General features: G+C 40.7%; 1 protein-coding gene across 2 annotated transcripts; it reads right to left on the minus strand.

Annotated features, from left to right (window-relative positions):
• Window positions 1-1,264: 1,264 nt before the first annotated feature.
• WDR44 (WD repeat domain 44) lies at window positions 1,265-22,369 on the minus strand. 2 transcript variants are annotated; one of them, XM_052673179.1, is made up of 21 exons: window positions 22,188-22,302; window positions 20,933-21,053; window positions 17,847-17,880; window positions 15,320-15,394; window positions 14,192-14,822; window positions 13,438-13,568; window positions 13,251-13,343; window positions 12,249-12,385; window positions 11,543-11,626; window positions 11,151-11,257; window positions 10,054-10,205; window positions 8,510-8,648; window positions 8,350-8,414; window positions 7,062-7,175; window positions 5,702-5,824; window positions 4,962-5,153; window positions 4,692-4,793; window positions 3,970-4,085; window positions 3,565-3,692; window positions 2,734-2,865; window positions 1,265-2,341 (listed from the first exon to the last, which is right to left on the minus strand). In XM_052673179.1, exons 4-21 carry the CDS (start codon window positions 15,341-15,343, stop codon window positions 2,247-2,249), a joined length of 2,565 nt encoding a protein of 854 aa, XP_052529139.1. In that variant the 5' UTR covers window positions 15,344-15,394; window positions 17,847-17,880; window positions 20,933-21,053; window positions 22,188-22,302; the 3' UTR covers window positions 1,265-2,246. The 2 variants fall into 2 exon arrangements, with proteins under 2 accessions (XP_052529139.1, XP_052529138.1); XM_052673178.1 differs by lacking the exon at window positions 20,933-21,053 and having other exon boundaries at window positions 22,188-22,369.
• Between the last annotated feature and the right edge of the window lie 1,146 nt (window positions 22,370-23,515).

Genomic DNA, 23,515 nt, shown 5'->3' on the forward strand with positions numbered 1-23,515 from the left:
AAATTAATTTGAGTTGGAAGGGACCTTTAAAGGCCATCCATCCCAACTCCCCTGCAATGAACAGGACCTACAGCTTGACCTGATTGCTCAGAGCCCCATCCAGCCCTGCCTCCAGCAACAGGGCATCCACCACCACCTCTGGGCAACCTGTTCCAGAGCATAACCACACTCAGTGTAACAAACTTTCCCCTTGTAGCCAATCTAAGTCTTTCCCCTTTCAGTTTGAGACCATTTCCCCATGTCCCGTCCCAACAGAACCTGCTACAGTCTGTTCCCTTCTTTCTCAGAGCTGCTTTAGATATGCTGTTTCTGTTCTCTGCACACGCACAAGCTTGCAGAGACAAATTGTCTCAGAGATTCAGAGACAAAGCTAGTAGAGAAACAACTGTTTCCAGTCATAGCTGCTTGCTGCCAGAATAAACTGTGACAGGAACCAGCTGACCAGGAATTAGGTCTGGAAGGGAAGCCTTTGTATCATCTTTGACACTACAGACAGCTCAGTTCATGGATTCCTGTGTTAATTCATACATATCCTCACTTCTATCTCCTGAAAATTCTCAGTTGCATTTTGTAAGTGGATTCTGGATTACATGGATGTCAACAGCTTTTGTTAAAGCACAAAAGGATAAGTAGACCCTTGGAAAAAGAAATCACAGCCTTCTGCATGCACAACCTATTACCAAAACTCACTTCTGGAGTTACAGATTAAATGTCTTTGTGCCATCTTCACACCTCTGTCAGTCAATAGAGCTCCAAGAACAAAACCAAAATCAAGAGTTTTCTTCTGCCTCATGCATACAGGAATTTTCAGATCCGTGAGCCATACTTACTGCAAGTGTGTCAACTGTGACTTTTCTAAAGCACACAGCATTTTTTGTATTTATTTTGTTGGACAATATATCCCTTGCAATTCCCTTTCACGTTCAAGCCAATTCATCAACACCTGAGAAGAAAATTAAGACGGTGGGACCAATTCCCTGACTTCCCATATCTTCATTCTCCCACTAATGGCAACAACAGGAATCATTACATGCTTCTGAAACCTCCTCCTTACATCAGATTACTGTACAACTGCACTCCATTCTGCTCCACAGTCAGTCCCAGTACTCCATTCCCCATAACACAGCTGTTAAGAAAGTGACAGGATGGGACAAAACAGAACTGAAAAGAAAAACGAGCACACAAGACCAATGATCTCACAAAGCAGCCAATGCTATTTAGACAAATGGCAAATTTAGGAATCAAAATGGGAAAGAAGCAACAATTTCCAAGTGTGTGACCAAGTTTAATGACATTTCTTCCTCTGAAACACTTGACCATCAATAACATTTCATGGGTCAGGGTGCCCAGAATGTTACTTCATAGGTGTTTTATATGAATATTTACAAAGACTTCCAAAATTCAGTGGCACTAAACAAACAAACAAGAACTTAAAACTTTAAGCTACAATGCTTAAAAAAATGTAAACAGTTTATTTTACGTAGTTGTAAAATATAAGAACTTTCTAATGCAGCTTGATTTTATCTGGAAGGTGAATGTATCCTGGTGCCCATGAACAAGGAATGAGAGAATTCTTTACACAAGTATTGTGCTCCAGTGTGCAAAAAATTACATATAAGACAGGAATCTAAAGTCCACAACACTTAAAAGACAACAAAAAATTTCACGTCCTGAAATTGAGAAATTTATAAAAACATTTACACGTTGTTGCTGACCCATCAAAAAACTTGCATAACTTAAAACTCTGAACAACAGCTACTACAAATTCAGCATTTCTCTCAAATGGAATTTTGTGCAACAATCAGACCGAATCATTCACCACTTTTTCAGCCATTCCTCCATCTTCCCCACCACCCACACCCAGTGGCCACAAAAGCCACCAAAATCTCCAACAGATTTTCAACTTGGTGCATGTAACCAAAAGGCACACACAGATGTGAAGATGTTCTCGTGCAGAAACCTGTGCAGGTTCACAAGGACATTGCAAAACACCTCTTTTCAGAAAGTTTAGAGTCTAATGTTTGGCAGCATTATTCTTACACGTTCCCTTCTATTCTACAAGCCAAAGTGTTAATTAGGTAGACACTGCTTTCCAAGAATCCAGTATTTGAGTAGCCATAAAATAAAGATTTTAAAAATAAATCAGCCTGTAACATTATTATATTAGATACTCTGCTTTTGCCCACGTTATTAATGGAATTTTAATCCCACAGTACCATGGTTTTATACTGTCAGTTGCAGAACAATTAAGATACACATTTCTTTTTGTTAATGAAGACTTTGATTGCTCCAGTGAAGTCAGCCGATAAAAGCACTTCTGTGTGATCTGTCTTCAGTGCTCCTTAAGGAAAGAGAACAAGCTGTTATTTCTTACAAACGAATCAAGCTCTCATTAATAGAATCGCTGACGCTTTTCTTCCTCCAGCACATTCTTATTATCTGACCATTTCTTCAAGAAACACCTGCATTTCTAAGAAAGGGACTTTTGCATTCTATCCAATCCAAAGCTGTACCTCCTAACGGCTCAAGTTAACAGGAATACTGCCAAAATCCACAGGGCAACAACTACATCCCTCACTTCTTGGTCTGGGAGTTTTACATTGCAATAGCAGTCAAGATATCCAGAACATTCACGTCCCTTGCAATGACTTCTCTTCCAAAAGAAGCCTCCCTCCCACATCAAAGTATTCTTCTCATATTGTGGTATCAAGCAGAGGCCATCTTAACACCTACCAGAGGGAATGGTATCAGCTGTTTCAGAATCTTCTCCTTTACTTTCAGCTTCTTGCTTATCAGAAGTTTCCAGTGACACCATCAAGCCAGGATTGGGAGCAAAAATCGCAGAGGTGACCACAGCATTGTGTGCTTCAGAAAGACAAACCAATTTTGATTACCTTGTTTCAAGGGATCGTTCATTTTACAAGAACAGCAGGCATACATGTTAGTAAGTATCCAAGAATACCAGTGTTAGCTGCAGTAAGTAAATTCATCATTCAAGAAACAATTATCATTGTTTTACAACTCTGAGGTCCTCTGAAGCTCCTGTAAGCACCCAAAGCTAACTAGCAAGAGTTCCAGAGCACATTTGATATAAACACTGCCCTGCATTTCCCAAAAAACCCTGTGCATTGAGTGGTGATTCAGAGGCTGGATAAACAAGAGTTGCTCTTTTTCTTTCATTACATGACAAAAAGTAAATAAATGCTTGCATTCGTTTTTGAAGTCACATATGGGATCTAAGGGCTGATAAGTGTTTTGATTACATACTTACACAGCTCAGCTCTGCCAGTGAAACATGGCATTCATTCAGAATCTGACTGAAGCTGGAAAAGCTCCAAGCCACATCATCTCTTGCCATCCCAACCATGCATCCTAATCGCACGCACGTCTCCTGAGGATCAGGTTTTTGAGTCCACTTATTAAGAAACCCAAAATTACAGTGCACCTTGCTTTATGATGTTAACAATTTGTTCAAACTAAATGAACAGTGGTGCTCAGAAAAGTATTTGTCTTCCAGGTTTTAATTTTATTTTCAAGTCTTTGATAAAATAATTGACTTCTTACCTTTAATGCCTTCCCAGAAGTCATTACGGTCTCTTCTTACAGATGTGAATTTGCTCAAGTCATGGTAGGTACTCCAAATATAAACATATTTATCTTCCGAACCGCTTACAATGTATGTAAAGTCATGGCTTAAGACAGAAAGAAGGAGAAATGAATTACTTTCATTGGATGCTCAAGTAAGTGTTACAGTGGCTCTTCAGATGACTTGCAGTCAGACCAAGTTCACAACTTATAGGATCTTTTCATAGAATTACAGTCTTCAGTTACCTCTGTATTCTGAGCTTTAAGCCATCTCAGAGGCTCAGATTTGTACCAATGTATACAGATTATTCAAACAAAAGCTTCTGTACTTCACCCATGGTACCTTCAAAATTCAACAACTGCCTTGCCATAACACTGTCTTACCTAAAGCTGGCTTTGATTTGGCTGCTGCTGTTGACGTAACCTTTGTATTTCATAGATAAAGACAGATCTCTTAGATCATACAATCTAATTCTGGAATCATTAGATGTCACCAGTATCTAGAAAGAAATGAAAGAAAAATTAGAAGTGGAAGCAGTTAGCATGTACAAGAAGGAGCAACAGAGTTCATTCTCCACCTTTCGACTCAAGGCTTCAGTTCAGAGCAAAGCCAAGCAAAAGGACTGATTCCAAAGAACAGAGTACACTTTTTGGAATATCTGCCTTGAGCTTTCAGCATTTTTTCAGCTTCTGTACAAACCATAAAATGCCTTGGGTTGGAAGGATCCACAAGGATCACGAAGCTCCAACCCCCCCGGCCATCTTCCACATTTAATACTGGACCAGGAAGGCCAGGGTGTTTCCAAGTGAATATTAAATTTGGAGACATTAGTTATGCCAAAGAAATTTTCACTGAAAGCCATTTAATCTATTAACATTTCCTCAGCTTCACATGAATCAGACCAGAGTATACTGAATTTTACCACTAGTCAGTATCCTGTGATGCAAAATAGGCAAAAGCAATTTCATCTAAGGAGAGTAAAAAGAATCCTGATTTAAGTTGATTATGGCAAACAAAGTTTAGCTGAGCAAGCAAAAACTTAATGAGCATTAGATGTAAATGCAAGACTCCAATATCAAGTCCAGCTTTTACTGAAAGGCAGTACCTTATTTTCCCCAGGCAAGGGTTCAATGCCAGTAATTTTTCTTCCAACTCTATTCCGGCCTCTAGTAGAACGTACGTGTATTTGTGTATGGTACTTCAAGTGCTGAAAAGAAAAGTTATGTTTATTTCAAATAATTTGATTTAAACTGAAGTTTTTAACCTATTTTGCTTCAGGTTCTAACAGGTTTTGTCTCTTGATACTTAAATAAGAAGCATCACTTTTCAATCTTTATTGCTTAATGTGAGAAAACAATCTGGAAAACTTTCTTACCTCTGTGTCATAGAAGATGCATCTTCCATCATACGTGCCTATTACTGCATATTTGCCATTCTGACAGAAGTTGGCAGCTGTAATCAATTTTGTCTGCCCATCCACTTCATTCCATAATGCCACTTTTTTGTCAGGAATGTTCCAGAGTCGGAGTTTCCCATCCAATGAACCACTTAAGAAGTACCTGTCATCCTGAGAGGACACACTGCATTAATCTCTGCTTGTGCTATAAGGATGGCCAGAAATATTTCCTTAAAACCATCCCAACTGATTTCCAAACTTCTGTGAGGAATCCCATAAATGTGTTCATTATGAAGTTTATGATGACTGAAAGGACAGTATTAAACTTACTGACAAGTTCAATTTCTTAAGAGATTTCTGAAAATATTCAACATATGCAGCCTTCACAACAAAATGCCTCCATCTAGGACTGTTAGGACAACTACATTTTTTCTTCCAAACACAAGCTGCAGAAATACTAACCCTGAGTTATTCCAAGTTAGGCCAGCTATGATGTTGTTAGCCTACAGACAGTTCACTTTCCACCTTATTCCTACAAATGGTGAAGCATGGACACTCTCAGTGATGCTTAGTGAAAATGAAAACACTGTTCTGGAATAGTATCCAATGGGATACTTTTAAACCACACAAACTATTATTCAATGAGTGTTTAAAGTTATAAATAAAGGGGTAAGAGTCTCAAATTCTGCCTCTGGAAGAAACAAGACTATTACACTTACCCTTGGATGGAAGGCTATAGCAGTGACAAAGTCTATATGCTGGAAACAACAGAGACATTCTCTTCTTGATATGTGCCACAGACGGACAGTTTTGTCCATAGAAGAAGAAAGCAAGAAGTAGTTCTGTGGAACAGAAGGATTCCGTGGTTAGCAATGGGCACAGAAGTAACAGAAAATACAGAAGCTGATACCATGCATTTTTGTTTGAATTACAGTGCTTTGTACAGCTTTCTTGCAACTGCAAAAGCATCAGCCCAAAGCTCTCGTGCTTGATCACTGATGAATGTCTTTACCAGTTGCCATTTAACACTGTTTCACTAGATTGTGTAACTTGCTGAGATGCTGCAATTTTCCTTAGCACAACATTTCCAGGACACTGACTACAACTGTAATGCACCATAACACTATAAATGTTAACAGGCTCCCCAGCCCCCGCTACAGAAGAAACTTGGGTGGGACTGCAGGGAAGATTTCTGAAGCTTCTTTAGAGCACAGCAAGCCATCAGGACTGCCTGCTCTCATGGGCAAATACAAGAGAAGCCCCATCCATTCACAGCATGTTTCAGGAAAGGCAACTCTTCAGAAATCAAGTTTCTTTTGGTGTGGTATCCTAAATGCTAATGGAAACAGGTCTCATCAATTCCTCCCTTTCCATGAAGGTCAACATTTTATTCTTTCAGATAGAAATGTCCATTACTGAGTGGTGCATTCCTTAAGCCCAGAACACCAAAGCTCAGTTATTAAACTCTTTCTGGAAGAATCTCAGTGGAAATGAGTACTTGGAAAAGTAGTTACAAGAAAAATCAACACAACAAGTTCCAGAGACAGGGCAAGAGCTTCTCTTAAGATCCTTCAACCAGAGTGAACTCTTAAAATAGCAACAGTCTTCCAATATGGAGAATTACCCAACTGAGCTTTGTGGGAAAAGTGTTGATAGTTAAGCACAAGGCAGTTCTCTAGTTTCAATACATGCTTCTCTTCAGTAGTTTTTCAGAATCTGTGCATTTTGCATAAAAACAGCAAAGCATACAGAAGACAAGAAAAGCCATTAACACCATAACTCAAATTACAAAACAGCTCAGTGACAATTCCTTCCCTCCACTCTAAACATTTCAACTTACTTCAGTATCAAAAAATGATACAAAACCACAACTGCATTACTAGCTTGTTTTTATAAAAAGCCTTAATTAGAGAAGCCCAAGAAGTTAATTCTTTTTATTGCAGCTATTTCAGATGAAGAGATGTTTCTGCAAACCCTTTCTCTTAAATTGTTTTGTATTGTTCAGAAATATATTTAATGGTATTTGATACAACAATGAAAACACAGGAGAACTGTGCAGCCTGTCTTAAGGTGCCTTACTTTAGACCAGGAAAGATCAAGGAGATCTGCTGTATGCCCTTTGTATTTGCAAAACGGCCGTTGACGAAATGGAGCATTTTTATCATCTGGGTCTTCATCAACTCCACTGCAAATCTACCAGATAAAGGTACAGAAATGTTAGAAAATGTTAGCTGGAAAACTTAAAGAAAGCAGTTACTGCTTACATGAAGCACAGGGCCTGTAACAATTTGAAGGACTCTTAAATTATACAAAATAAAGTAGTATTAATAAACACAGTAACTTTAAAGCACAAACCCACTGAGAAACATCCTCTTGAAATACCAAAACCAAGCAGCTCCACGCTGTCCATCAATACAGCTTTTATTCAATGGAATAAACTTGACAGCAATTTAAGCAAACGTTCAAAGATGATCTTTTGGAATCAAGTACACCAAATTGGAGAAGTGTATTTCAATGCAGAAAATAAACTGCGAGTTAAAGCTTCGGTGTTCTAATGCACATCAAGAATGCTAACTTCCTAACAAAAGGGCCTTTCAGCATCGACAGGTGGCAAAACAAAAGCTAGAATTTCCCATACAAAAGCTCATGTAAAAATAGCCTTAAAACAACACCTCTGGTGTACACGGCATGCAGTTACCTAAGGGTAAGGACGGATTCCCCCTCCCCATGAAAAGCATGCATTAAATAATGTTACTGCTAAAAAGCTTCAGTTAAACCCTGGTTTTATCATTTGTTTCTTACACTACTGAAAACAGAAAAATCCTGAACACATTGATTTCAATGGCAAGACTAGGAAAGGATCTGAACGCTCTACAAGTAACAATGTCTTAACACTTCTAGTCTGTGATGTCCCATTTTATTCTATCCAGATGTGCAAACAACATCATGCTTTGCCGGCCTTCTAAGTATGCTATTGTTCAGCTTGGCCTTCCTCAGAAAAGAGCATATGAAGTTAGATGTTAACCGTAAGTAATGCATGAAGGCAAAATGCTATGCCAGGAAATTCAATAGGCTTTTTTCCCCTTTAATGTCTCTTTCAGAAATCTACTCTGGGAGACAAGTTAGTTGCAGAAGGCCACAGTGAAGCAAGGCAGACTACAAAATGTATGAAGTACAGTGACTTGGTTCCTTGCTTGCTTCCCAGATATGTGGGATAACAGTATTTGGCCGAAGAATATCGACAAAACATTTTGTCTATGCCTCAGGCCAAGAAGTATTTAAAATGTGTTTGGATAAAGCAACAATAAAGAAGGCAGTACAGAACAGTGTAAGCACGTCTTCCTTTCTCAAGATCTAGTGTACATACCCCTGCATCAGTATCAGACTTCGAAGAATTGAGACTTTCTTGAGATGGGGAAGGTGAGACACGGCCTAGAACAGAAGCAGAAGCTCCACAGTCAGCACCAAGTTCCTACACCAGTAGAATTTCTAACGTTTTAGAGCTCTAGCAGTGTATGGAAAGTTACCTTCCGTGTTGTATTTCATTCGCATGTTATTGAAGTAGTCAAAAGCATTTTTCAAAACCCATATTCTCACGACATTGTCCTGTCCTGCAGATGCAAGTAATCGACCACAGTGAGAGAATTTCATGGTCCAAACAGCGCCCTGTTCAAATAAAGAGATTGTGGTTTAAGTTACATAAACTACCCTTCCCATACAAAAAATGCTTTTATATAATGTCAACAGATGTGATTCAGGACATACACAAAAAAAAGTTGTAGATTGGGGCACTGAAAAGTAATGGTTACATCTGGTGGACAGTGGAACACATTTTGCAAAAAGTTTGAAAGCATACAGGGTAGAATGCTGTAGAAGTGAGGATTTAGCATTGCTCAGTGCCACCACAGTGTTCTACATGAAACTGGTATGATTATTAATGGACAGCAAGGCAGAGGTGACATGCAGATGCAGCAAATATTTGTAGCTGTGCTTGAAGTTAGTTCAAGCTGTGGTACCATTTCACTTTTTCCCCTTGGAGAAATCATGCTTGTTTACAACAATTCCAGCACCCTAAACAAGTACTACACATATACATTAAATGAGGATTTTGCAAAGCTTGTGACAACTCTTTATCCAGTGCAAAGTCCAAAGAGTCAACCAATGAGAACATGATACCACACCAGCAGTATTCCATCTTCTGTTTAATGAACAGATACCAGGTATTCGACCACATCAATCCAGCTCCCTTTTCAAATTCTTTTGGGGAACTTCCTAGGTTTTAAGAACTCAACTACTGGCTTGATAGAAACTAATATAGATGCACAGTCTTGGAAATGTTTGTTTTGAAGGACAAAACAGTGAAACTGACTGCTATATGCCTTATCCTCAGCCTAACACTTTAAGATGAGGGACAGCTTCAATTGTTGTCACAACTGCTGTCAGTAAAAGTACCTGGGGAGTCAAATACTAGAATGAATGAATTTCAGACTCCACAGGTGAACGTGCAGCACTAAAACAGTGATGGATGGGAGGTTTTGCTGCTCACCCTCCACAGTTGCCTGTTTGGAAACATCACATTCCAGTCTCTTCCCTCCTTATCATCGCGGTTCATACAACTCACTAACCTCTCTCCACTTTTGCCAGCAGAACTCATCCAGTATTTCAGTTCATTAATTATGTTTATATTTCTTATAGGCACATAAGTTCAGTTTCTGCTGACTTAGACAAACTTGCTGTTCTGTGCTCACTTCTGTTAGTGGATCATAGCCTATTTGTGGCTTACATTTCTAGGTACAGAAATCAGGAAAACAAGTACCATGCAACACAAACTCTTTTGAGGAAAACTTCCAGAGAATCTCTCATGCTCAATTATGTGATTACGCCTTTCTTTTCCCTGAAAAATTTGATCAAACCAGTCAAGTTTTCATTTCTTGCCAGAATATTGATTTTACAGAATGGAACTAACTGCCCTTCAAGAAAAAGTATGAAGGTCATCAAGTAGATAAAGGCTAAAAGTTGAATTTTAGGCTGAACAGATTCAACAAAACAAAAATGGAGATCTAAGACGTACCATATGCTCTCCACTGAGATCCTGAACAACTTTAATTTGTTCAAAATCATAAGGTCCCTTGAAGCCATGTGCTGCTTTGAACTTAACTGGTCTCGTATACGGCATCCCTTCATCATCACTGGAAGAAGGATCATCTTGATCTGTATGGAAGACTAAAAGGAACACAAATTCAGAATGTTGCAGCACACTTTCTAGTAACAACAATATTTGCCAATACATTTCAGTAGCAGATCAGTCTTGAATTTGCAAATTTTGATAAACAGCTGTAAGATCTTCAAGCAAAAGATAAATACGTTGCATCAAGGTCTAAGAACACACCTATACTATTTTTGGTTTGCAGTACATCCAAACACTCAACACCCAAAGTAATTGCCATGAATTTTTGTTCTGCTTCATATCTTGCACCAGGTTTTGCATTCAGCACATCCTGCACGTCGCAATTTCTGCCAATTTAACACATGCTGAAAATTACAGATTTAATCATATTGGTTTCTTCTTACGGTATGCAGAAAGGGCCTGGTGGGCTGCCCATGGAAGCAGGAGAACTGCAGAAAAACTGGCACAAAATTCCAGTGGCAATATAGGAACGTGAAGTGCAGCAGTTCAGTGGCACTTATGTCTCTGCCTGTGGTTAAACTGGCCTAGTTAAGTACTAGATTCCTGCCTGGAAAACTGCTGAAACAAAGGGACAACTCAGTTGTTTTCAGAAAAACTTCTACCAGGAGTCTGAGGATAGAGCACTGATTGTCAGAAGGCCAAGTGACTTTATTAAAGCAATTAAGAAAATCCCAACTTCTAACTGTGTTGGAATAACTCTAAGAAAGATTGTTATACTGTTAGAAAGCTGTCTAGATATGAAAGTAAAAATCATACTATTCAACTGGCTTAACTAAAAGTTAACTCAACATTTGCTGCAAAAGAAACCAGCCTTGTAACCTCAGAATACCTACCAAGCTACAGACTTGAAGAAGCCAACTGCACTCAGGTAGCACACACCAGTATGTGTCCCCTCAGCCAGCTTTGAATTTGAGAAGCCCAAGGATAAACAGATTTATTTGGTGGGTGGGGGAGTAACACATAGAAATCATGTCACTGACCTTCATCTCGAACACTCTTGACTTTATTTACAGCACGTTCCCCATACTCTTCAGCAAGGTGCTTTGCTCGCTTTACAGATTTGCCAAGGAACTTTTTCAGCTGCGTGCTTAAGAAGGGAGGCATTTATTCAACAACAGTGGCAAATTCTTATTTTTTGTTATTACGAATCAGTAGCTTCGATTTGAAATGCAGCATTATTGCTTTCCACTACTGTTTCTAAAAATAAGCATTTAATTTGCCAGCAGTCATGTAATCTTCAGTTTAACTGCAGAAAAATAGGCTTAAGTAATTTCAGATACCAATTAAATAACTTGTTTGGATTTAAGAAGGGGAGTTTCAGCTTAAAATGCAACCTGACGTTTATTTGTAGAGACATGGAACAGCATCTTACGTTTTCTGCTTTAACCTCCCTCCATCAGTATCTGTCTGCTGTGTCTGCATTTTGTCTTCATCATCAGACTGTGCTGCGTCGTTACTAGGAAATAAAGGAGTTGGTGTTCAGTACGAAATCTTACTGTATGTAAACAGTGAAAAACCAGTAAAGTAGGACCAAATGATAAAACAGGTCTTTCATTTCTTAGGAATCTCGATAGTAAAACTGCATAGATGTCCTAGATGTCCAAGAAACAGTTCTATGGAAGTGAAATTTTATTTTAAACAGCAATGCAAAAAAAAAAAAAAAATCCTGATTTTTTATGTATATGCACCAATCTAGGCCTTAGAAATAAGTCCAATTTCTAAGTTGACATAATTCCCTGATCATTAAAATGTAAAATTCAACTTAAAAAACAACAAACATTCAGTCTTAAAGATGAGAAAGGCCCAAAGCTCTGAACAGAGCAGGGAAACCTTCCAGTAGAAGCCACAATGACCACAGGCCCACACTGCAGTATTATCATAAACTTTTGATTAAATTAGAAAAATCTCAATAAATAATTCTGTTGCCTCAATAAATAACCCAGTTCAGACAGAATAGGGAATTAAACATGCAAATCAGAGACAGCTGGATTGGGACTCTTGCACAAAGAGTCCTCTGTATGCAAAAAAATATGACAGAAGCAATACTAGAAAGAGTTTAAAGCTATCATCATTCATACCTGACATATTCTTTAGTTCTCCTCATGATATGCAAAGTGAGAGGATTAATGCCTGTTGGCAACTTCTCTTCTGCCAAACTCAGGGGTATTTCTTCACCTGTGTCAAGGTTTTTTATCATTACACTTGCTAGAATTTCCTATGGAAGAAATATGGTGTGAAGTCAAGATGACTCAAATGGGCATCAAAAGGAAAACAGAAATCATGTGGTCTTACAGATTATTTACAGCAGTGAGAGATCATGTTGTTCACTGCATTTTACAAAGTTCAGGCTAATCTTGCTGTCAGCATGCTACTGCAATTGTTACAGAGCACCACACACAGATAAACAATCACTTGTCATCACAAGCTTTGATTTCATAGACCAGAAATGCAGCCATATAAAAATCAGACACTACCTGACACAAGCTATGCTAAAAATCAAACATATAATAAAATTACTCTGAAGCACCCCCACCTTCCAGGTATTTTAGCAGATTTAGGCAAAGAATCTCTGCCTACAGATAAAGAGTATTTAAACCTATCAAGTACTACAGAAATGGGTTTTGTTGGAACACGAATACACCTGTTGAGCAATAGTAAGCTGACAACAATTTGATAGCATCACTAGGATAAACTGAAGTTATTAACTGAATAAATTACTTCTCAATATTAGGAAAGTCATTTTCTTGTTGCTGACTTCTTCCTGTTTTCTGCGCAGGAAAAAATTATCAGCTTTGCTAACGTTCCCTCACACTAACCTTGCAATGTGTTACAAGCACAAATTCACAGCATCCCAGACCCATTACAGCTCATACTTCTAAACATTACTACTCCAAATGACTCAAGAACCACAAAGTCCTTACATGGGTGAAGTCAGTATGCCATCCCTTCTATCTGAGCCTCTGGCCACAGCTTATAGCAGGCCAGAGGGCAAGAGCAAGGTGTGAATACTGCAATTAACTCAGCAGACTGGAAAAAGCAAGCACAAAAAAGTACTGTGTACAGATTGCTTTTCTTAATACCTCATCCGTGAGTTCTCTTCCAGAATTAGATCTGGGTCTTTGTGGTCCAAGCACTTCATTTGTCGTTTGGCCATCAGCTGCTTTTCCATTTTCCTGAAATTTTGCAGACAGAAGATACATAACCTCTAACAATGGAATGACAGAAAATGTTGCTGTGATTCTCAGACTTGAAGCCATTTCCCAGTACCTGAGCAGTGACAATTTTATCTCCGCTAGTAGCGCTTGCCAAATCCAAAGAAGGCTGAGAATCCTTGGGCATGACCTCAGTCACTGCACTTGGAGTTAAAAGACCACCAGCTGTGAAAGTCTCTCGAGGAACTGAAAGGAGATTCATAACAGTAAAAAGAGCATAACAAGAACCACGGACAGGCTACAGAGATTACTGGAATGCTGACATTATCTGACAACTTTCTATTCATTAGTTGTTTTTTCTTTCCCCATCAATCACCACTAGATCTGTCCTAACAGCTACATATTTCATATATCATATCTATGCCTCCAGCTATTTCACACTTGGTCTTCTTCAGTTCTGCTAACAAATTGGGGGTTTTTTTTCCTCTTTTGCTTATTTTCCTAGTAACCCAGGATACTCATTTTCATGAGTCCTCAGCCTACACACTGACTTGTATTTCTAACCTAACAGAGATAACAGATACTTCATTCAAAGCCTCTTTTCTTTCCTTAGCTTCTGCATTGGTATGGCTAATTCTTCTTGCTGCAGAAGTAGCTCTTTTGGTAAAAAGTGTTATTTTGCAAGAGAGTCCAAGAATTAGAAGCATTTGTAATGCAAAAGGCTTTTTTTTTTTTTTTTTTTTAAGCACTATAAGGATGTGGAACTGTTACAGCTTTTCTTTGCTTGCAGGTCGACTGAAAACACAAGATCTAACGACTCTTCCCTCAGAACACAAAAATAGCTGAAGCCACTTAAATAAATGACTTGCCTTCTAAAACAGGTTTTTGTACTTCAAAATCCAGTTCACTCTTTTTTTTCCGGGGGGGTGGAGCGGGCCGTGCAGGAGGTGGGGGTCTCGGAGGAGGAACATTGGTTGGAGGTGGTGGCCGTGCTGGAACAGGCTTCTTTGTGCTAGCAACAATATCAGGTTCCACAGTAAGATGCCTTGGTGGTTTTGCTGGAGGCATTTCTTCTGTTGTAGGAAGGTCTTTGGTAGATAAATCTGAAGCCACTTGTCCTAAGGTATTTGCCTCTTTCTCGTCTGTTATGTCCTCATCTTTCGGTGTTTCTTCTTGTGCTTCAATTTCATCCTTTTTATGGTCAGTTGTATTTGTTACTTTTGTTAGTTTATCAGTTTCCTGTTCCTCAGAAGTAAACAAAGGCCTCCCAGCTTCCAACTCAGGGTCCTCACACACACTCTGATGCACTGGTTCACTTGGATCTTCTTGTAACGAAGCTTTAGCAGCCAGTACTTCTGGAATACTATTAATGATACCTGCACCAGCAATCCAAGCATTTGCATCTGAAGTTGGAACAGTCAGTCCTTTCCCTCTAGAGGCTAAAGAATCATCATCTAGTTGCTGTGCTTTCTGGCTTTCTTCTATAATACTGTCAATAATCTAAGGAAATAATTAAAAAAAAACCCAACATTGTACTGTTAAACAGTAGCTACTTCTGGAGAACACTTACCATACAGTTTGTATGGTAATACAATAAACAGAAAAACTCTTCATTGAGGAGTTACTTTGTATACAAAACATATTTTGACTAGAATTCTGAGGACCAGAACCTAGATGCAGGAATAGGTGCATCTGAACAATGAAACAAAATGAGTAATTTTCTTTCCTCTTTAATTTGAGAGACAGCTATCGCTGCATCAAAAGTTGTTCAGCTGTTTGAGATTTCACATACCAGTATAGAAGATTCTATACATTAAACAAGTCAATGCTTGCAAATCTTAGATACGTTTTTAGAATACTTTAGCTTGATGTTTACCCTTCAGATGAATATTCTCACTAACAGAAGCCACACATTCTGTTAGCTTTTGGATGACAACTCATTAGTGTTATTTCATATTTCCAGTGTGAGGATGGAAGTGTAAAGAAGCATAACTAACCTCTTTTGAATCATCTTGCTTCATTTCTTGTACAAAGGTTTCATTTCCAGCTTTGTGCAGCCTGCTGTCCACATCCTATGAAAAAAAGATACAGGATGATGGTAGTGAGAAAGTCTTGAGTAAGATTACACACAGCTTGAAGAAACTGCATTAAGCATAAAGGAAAACAATGCTGCCACATATTCATCCATTATGGATTAAGTACCTATCTGGCAGAAGTAATGCACAGTACACATGCAGATTATTTCACACTGGCACACACAGAATCAGCGTGCTCATTGCTAAACAAAAGGCAATTCAACATTTGGTATTTAACCTCCTGCCTGCTTGTGTTGTAATGCACAGAAATCTGATGAAAGACTCCAAGACAAACATATCTTACTTGGAAAATGATGGCTTTTATAAATGACCTAAGTTCTACGTCTTTAAAAGATTCCAGCCTCAACTACAACAGAACCGAAGGTATCACGAAGATTAGAGAAACATATATGTTTAAGAACCTGGAGCAGAGATACATAAACATACTTTGCTCTCTGTCAAGTGTGGGAAAAGATGCCAGAACTGCTTTATCACCACTTACAACAGAAACATTATTAGTTTTCAATGTAAGTGTAGTTTAGAAATGTACAAACAGCAACACCACGTTGGCACAGCCTGTTAAACAAGGAATAAAAATAATGCAGTAAAGCGGGTTGTGCCAAAATAATTTAAGTCCTTGTAAGAGTCTTAAACCTTGCATAATAAAATAATTAACCAATCATACTTATGGATAAGCTCCAGAAACAACAGACACTGGTTATATCAGGTACGTGCATCTATACAGAGGCTTAACACTGAACATATCCCAGCTCTGAGTGAAAGGATTCGTCAATTTCTGAACAATCCTATGCTCAGGAAAGCAAGCACTTGACACCACAGAGGTTACTGCTTTAACCAGAAGCCAACTTTAACCTCAGTTAATATGGTTTATTGCACATCACATGCATCCTGTTGACATGAAGTACTGACAACACTGCTTAGAGCACTGCCTAAAGGGGAATCTGATAGAAACCCCCAATGCTGAAAGGGACCTGCAGAGAACACGTAATCCTTCTGACTGATGGGGCAGTCTCAGAAAAAGAGAAAGACTTTTCGTGACTGGCTCGAGTTTATCAAATAAGCCAACACCTGCTCAGAAAGTTAAGAAAAAACAAACTTATCTTGGCTGACTCCCTGAGCAGAGATACAGAATCACTGTCCTCCTCCTCCTCCTTCCTACTACGCAGAGACAGCTGCAATTATTAAAATCTTATTCCTCTCTGTCCACTCCTCCACCACCTTCCATACGTTTTTTTCCACTCTGTTTTTGTTTTATCACCGTTTACCTTCAAAGACACAACTTAAGAATTTAAATGCAATCAGTGCCTACAGTAACCCATTACATTAATTTCTAATTCTGTTGACTTAACCTCACGCACCTGTTAAACTTTGGACTTCAGGAATCTTTCTTACCCACTCCAAGGCAAACTGTACCATTAGTCACACACTCAGAAAACTGATACAGTACCAGGCAGAGAGAGAACAGTGATTCAGCTTCAGAAACAGTGACTTAGGACGATACTTACAAAAAAGAAAGAGCTGTAAGCAACATGTAAAACCTGGTAATGAAAATCCTCTACGTTTCAGCCAACAAGACACTCAAGTCAGTTTGGCTGCACTGAGCTTAGAAGGAACGATAGCTACATTTCTTGAAAGGTTTATTGTTAAAGGGATGTTACACGTTCAAAGTATTAAGCAGAACACAAAATAGATGGCTGCTCCACAAGAGATGCCATAGGAGCTGGTATCACTGTAAGAAGACGACTGATTTGCTGGCAGCTGAAGAGAGGAAGCTATCACCTACTCTCTAACGGTGCTGACAAATGCAGCATTTGATTTATTGGGACAAAATATCGAGCCTCCTTTACTCCATCCGAGCATTGCACAAGTATCACTGCTGGCTCTTTGGAGACCAGAAAAACAGTGACATTTGTACAATATTCAACTCCTTATTTTAACAGGTGTCACATTCAGCTGACTGTCGGCTGTGCATAGATGCAGCACACCAATTACTTGTGTAGGAAGTGGCAAAGCCATCTCCATCAGCTAAATATAGTGCTGTATTTTCACGTCACCTGAAGTACACACACAGATTTTTCTTATTTTGAAGACTGAAGGGAATAAAGTCAGTATTTCAGATCAACCAGATCAACCCAAAAAAACCAAGTCCCATGGAAACATGTTTCCTATTCATAAATCATCTGAAAGAGGATAGTCTAGCAGTCAAGTACAGCTCAATTAATTTGCAAATTTCATTTTTAGAATCAAATTAGCTTCAAGACATGTTAAAGTTCCCTAAAAGTAAAGCTGGAACATCAAGAGACACAAGCAGAACATTTGCTCCCTGCAGCAAAGAAAGCTTACCATTCCTCAAGGAGATGTCAGGACTGCCACAGCACACCTACATTAAGTAGAAATGCTTACATCTGATTGATTTTAAGAAACTCACCTTCAATACAAAGGATCCAACCTTTGATGGTGACCTGTTAGAAAGAGAAGATAGACTTATGCAGAGCTCCCGGAAAGAAATCTCAACAGAAAGCTTTGTATTAAACAGTTTTAATGGTCTTCCTTTACAATGAGGTATACTTAATGATTCAGACAAGCAGTGAATGCTTCTGATACACTGGTCCTTTATACAGAACACTCCAAAGAGAGTTAAGAGCCCTTCTGTCTGTCACAAACCCACTGGAGATTCTCTAATCCCTGACAGTTTCTCAGCTCCAGCTTCCACAAACCATCTTTCTGTCATCCTTTCCTTAGTGTACCGATGTTACTCCAGGCACACATTTAAAATCATCTCCCATTACATGTAATGCAGACCCTGATACAGTCTGGCTGCATTAGCATCCACTCTGAGACGACCTCTCATTTCACTAATTACACAAAAAAAAAGGAGGTATCTTTGGGGACTGGCATCATGCAATTACTTCTCTTCAGGTCACCACACAAACCAATCAGTGAACTGTCAATTTTCACTACATCCCAGACCTGCAGCTCAGAATGCTGTTAGATATTTAAACACCGAGTCTTATTGTGATGACAAGATTGTACAGTTTCCTATCACAGCACTTGTCCTATCACAATACTTCCCAGCTACCAGCACGCTCCCTTCTGTTGCAGGCACATCACTCCCTCACTAGTAACACACCATGCGAGGTTCAAACAATGTAGCTGCCCTTCCCAAATTCCTTAACTTTCAAATACTCAGCTTTGTGGAAAATCTGCACTCAAAAGAAGCATCCCACATTGATGCTCTGACACAACACAGAAGAGCACAAAAATTTAGTTTTCTTTCACATAGGACTGCTCAGTAGATGATGGGATTATATATTTGTAACACAACGGAAAGCACAGCAATGACAGCAGAGCAGCAAGGTCCCAGGCTGCAGTCAGTGAGGATGTGCTCAAATGCAACAGCTGTGGGCACAGAAACAAAGGGAAGGAGCTGCTTACCTTCAGAAGGCCTCAGGTATGCAGAGATGCCCTCACCTCCACTACCAACCCTTACATGAGGGCTGTGAGGGGTGGATCCTGGCTCCAGCCCTTCCATCTACTCAGGTACATTTCATACACCTGAACTCCACTGGGCTGGCCCTGCCTTCCACCAGGTGCTCCATCACTGCTTCAAGCCATGACTTAGTATTTCCACTACAATATTTTATAATAGATTTTGCAGGTTGCATCTCAAGTAAAAGGCTTCTAACTCCAGTATCCTAACATGACACCGCCAGTACCATCAATTTAACAAAGAGAGGAATTAAAAGTTACCCGCAAAGATTGGGCAATAGTGGAAGAAAATTCCTATTTCACCTGCACAAACAGCACAGGTCTGATTAATCTGAACACCAGATAAACACTTCAAGAAGATCTTTGTATTTATTCAGCTGCAGAACTCATCCCAATACTGACCAGCCGCAAGGAAGCCACTCTCCCACTAGTAGCTCTAGTGCAGTACCCAAAATACAGTATTTAGCAATTCTTCATTACACAGCAGGTGAACTGTGTTTCTTCATAAGAAATAAAGTGAGTCATGTACCTGCATCCAAACAACTGTGCCTGACTTCATGTTCTTCTCTCACAACTGCCATCCTCCTTCATGCCCACAATAACTTCTGAGGTTTTTTCCTTGACCTTTTTTCAGTTACAGCCTTTTGATAGTGGAGTGACAGAGGTTCAATCAGGATGTTTTCTGCCACACTGCCTCTCCATCCCCATTCCAATGACCACAGGACCAACAGGCCTTCACTTCAGCCTTCACTGACTGGCTACACTGGCACCTAGATCTTTTCCTAGGATGCTTACAGAAGCAGACATTGCTTTGGACCTAGCAAACAATAAAATGTCCGTACATCATACCAAAAGCAGTTACACATCAAAAGACCTGCAGCAGAAGGGAAGGATGTAGACCTCAGTGCAGGCAGTGGAGAAGTCTCCAAACATTTTATTTCAGCACACTTCAGCTCACACACATCATCAGTTCAGAAGAGCTATCTCAGCCAATTTCCAAATGACATTCGGTAGCTAATTCTGCCATTTTTGCTAATTAATCCTTACAAAGTACCAGTTATACACAAACTTAAGGATATGGTGCTTTCCTTCAGAGAGGGATTTGATCATTGGTAGTTACTGACTTAGAGGGGGAAGTGGGAGCTTCCATACAACTTGAAAATTCCACTCTCACACATCACAGCAGTAATGAGTAAAGCAACCAAAAAGCAAAGTCACCACTTCAGAATTTCTATATGAGCAATTATCAAACTTCCCTATGCAGGGCAGTGGGGAGGAAACGAGAAAAAACACTTTTAATGAAAGCAAATCTATCTGCACTACTTTGCAAAAAGCTGTTTATAGTATATGCTGCAAAAAAAATATACATATATATTCCTGTGTATTTTTGCTGATTATCAGAACATGAATGTGTAAGGAAATAACTGAAAATGCAAATGCTAACACACACACTTTTCGGTCGCCCTTCCTCTCACAAGAAATTCTCTGTTTTGTGGGTCACAGCTCAGTGCCATTACACATGTATAGGTGTCAGAACTGCAATCTACAAGCCTGCTGCCAAAAAGCATCCAATGTAAATGTGAAATTGGCTCTCAGGAAATTCCAAAGCTTATTTAGAGAAAACACTCTATGTTGTTAGTACAGATTGAATATCAGACTGAATGACAGATTCAGTATCCACATTGCAAACTAAGCCCTCTGAGATCTCCTTACTTGATGCCATCGATCTGAGCCAATGATGAATTCTTATAGGTTATAGAAGAGCAATAGCAAACAAAAAAGAACTTCAGTTTTAATTTCTTTTAACTTATTCTATAGCAAGTCCTACTTAATACAGGTGGGGGAAACTTGCAAGTCCGGACAGACAGCATTATTTGTAGCAAACAAAAGGCAAGATATGGAGCCAGGACAGATTTAATGGCTCCCTTTTACCAAAGAATGGATGTTTCCTGCTTTTAGCCACAAATCCCACATCTTCACCCTACCCTCTCTCCATCCTCTCAGGCTGCAGCTGTTTCAACTTACTGAAGAGATTTTGCTGTTCCTTGTTTTCAGTTGCTTTCAGTTACTCAGTTAAAACAACTCAGAAGGTTTTGGTGATCACTAGCATCTGGGCAAGGTGAGAAGCAGGAGCATCACCACGTTTCTGTAACAACATGCTGTTAATTCATCTTACTATAACTTTCAAAACTGTATGCCAAGGCACGTTTTTCCACCAGGCTACTTAAAAAGCTATGTTAAGAAAAGCTTTGCTATGTGTGAGGATGCAGAGGAAGTTTTTCACACACAGGGTGGTGACGCACTGGAACAGGTTGCCCAAGGAGGTTGTGGATGCCCCATCCTGGAGGAATTCAAGGCCAGGCTGGATGTGGCTCTGGGCAGCCTGGTCTGCTGGTTGGTGACCCTGCACAGAGCAGGGGGTTGAAACTACGTGATCATTGTGGTCCTTTCCAACCCAGGCCATTCTATGATACGATTCAAGCCTAGCCCTTCCCTTGTTCAAGGCACCCAGGAGCCATTTATACAGATAATAACAAACCCTTGATCAATTATTAAAGATCCAATGGATGGGTCCCACAGCCCGTATCTCATTGCTATGCTGAGCTACGTGGCACCTCATCCTGCAAGGTCAAACCGTGGAGAGGTTTGGTCCGGACTGCCTGAAAAACCAGAGCTGATACAACCCACTGAGCACAAAACCAGAAAGATATTTACCATTGCAGAAGAAGGAGCGTGTTTGGCTAACGACAACAACATAGTGAGGCAGCTCTGAGCTAACAGGTGCGGGAAGCTGTGCTATAAAACGCTGCTCAGAACCCTTGATACTTAACATCCAGGCAACGGCATTAGAAACGAACGACAGAGTGCACCTGAAGTTGTTTAAAAGACAGGAACAGCGAGCCCGGTGCTGGAGAAGCCCCGTTGCTCGTCCTGCACCAGAAAAATCACATTTTTCCATCACTAAAGGAGGATTTGAGCCATCAGCACGGATCGCACATCCGCACATCCTTCCCAGACACGCATCCTGCCCGCCCGAGGAAGGCTAGTCTCACCCCAGCGTAATAACAGCAATACCAGCCTCGCCAGCCGCCCCGCGTCCCCGCAGCCTCTCGGTTTCGGCTCCCCCTCCCCACCGACCCACCGCGCTGCCCCAACACCCGCTGTGTGCAGACGGCGGGGCGACCGCCTCCCCCAGAGCCGAGCCGAGGGAGGGCAGGGCAGGGCAGGGCAGGGCAGGGCAGGGCAGGGCAGGGCAGGGCGGCGGCCGCACGGGACTCACGGCGCGGGGGAGGCGGCCGCCAGGTGAACGTCTTCAGGAGCGTCGTAGAACTCCTCGGTGTCGCTGTCGGAGGCCATGGCGGAGTCGGGCCGCACCGCGCTGGGCTGAACCGCCAGCAGCGCTGAGCTGCGGGGCCGCGGCCACGTCCGGGCAGGACGGGACGGGCAGGCGGGGGCCGAGAAACTCTCGCGAGAGCAGCGACGGCACCGCCCCCTGCCGGGCGGAAGTGCGAGAGGAGAGCGGAAGTGAGGGAGGGGTGCGGAAGCCGCGTGACGGCGAGCGCCCCCTTGAGGAGCTGCTGTGCGCAGCGCCCTGCACCAATACTATGGAGGTCTGCCTTACAAGGCTGTGAGATCTGCCTTACAAGGCTATGGAGGCTTGCCTTACAACGCTGTGAGGCCTGCCCTAACCTGGCCATCCTGCTGGCCGCCATCCAGACTCACATCCATAAATGACACCACAGGGGAGACATACCTGCATGTGGTCGTCCCGGAGCTCCCATGTCATGCAGGGTCTGGGGGATGTAGGCAGAGCCTATCCAGGAGCTCACGGCTTCAGAGCACTGTGTCTCACCGGTGTTCTTTCAGTGTTCTTTCAGTGTTCTTTCAGTGTTCGTTGTGCTGCTGCGAAAGCAACACTCCCTGTGACTGTTAGGCAGTGTGCAAATGGAGGTTGATAAATGAGGTGCTATTAGTGAGCGTGGTTGTTAAATGCTGCCCAAACACTCAGTTAATGGGGGCAAGAAAATAGGGAAAAGAGCGAGGAGAAAGTCTGAGTTTTTCCTGACCACAGGGGGAACCAAAATTGAGGTGATGGTGTGTGAGAAACAGAAAACAGAGAATTAAGGTATTCTGTTAGATGAATTGCTGTGAATTTTCAAATTGTAATGAATGTCTGAAATCTGTAGTAGGAATTAAATTATGTGGTTCCTTATTTGCTTTGCCTTGTGTTTTCCTTCCTATGAATTTTCATCTCCTGGTCGTTTTTGTGCTGCCATCAGATTATGAATGATCAGACAGTAATAACTCACGTAGGAAAGAGACTTCCTTTGAAATCTGGAATGCTTTTAATATCTGTACAGCAATAAGTACGTGTTTCTGAGCCAAAGCAGAACTGCTGCCTGAGCACAGCTTGGAAGAAGGTCACTCAGTGGCACAGCTGCTGTCAAAACATGTGAAAATAAAATGTTGAGCCTGATTAACTGTTGAGCTAGCATAAAACTGGTAAGGACTTAATATGTTTGGGACAGCCATTGTTTTCAAATTGGTTGATGTTGAGGTATCCATGCACACACACGTCAGCCCTTTCATGTACACACAGGGTAGGGC

The sequence above is a fragment of the Tympanuchus pallidicinctus genome, unplaced genomic scaffold, assembly GCF_026119805.1.
Source record: "Tympanuchus pallidicinctus isolate F22 unplaced genomic scaffold, pur_lepc_1.0 scaffold13, whole genome shotgun sequence".
NCBI lineage: Eukaryota > Metazoa > Chordata > Aves > Galliformes > Phasianidae > Tympanuchus > Tympanuchus pallidicinctus.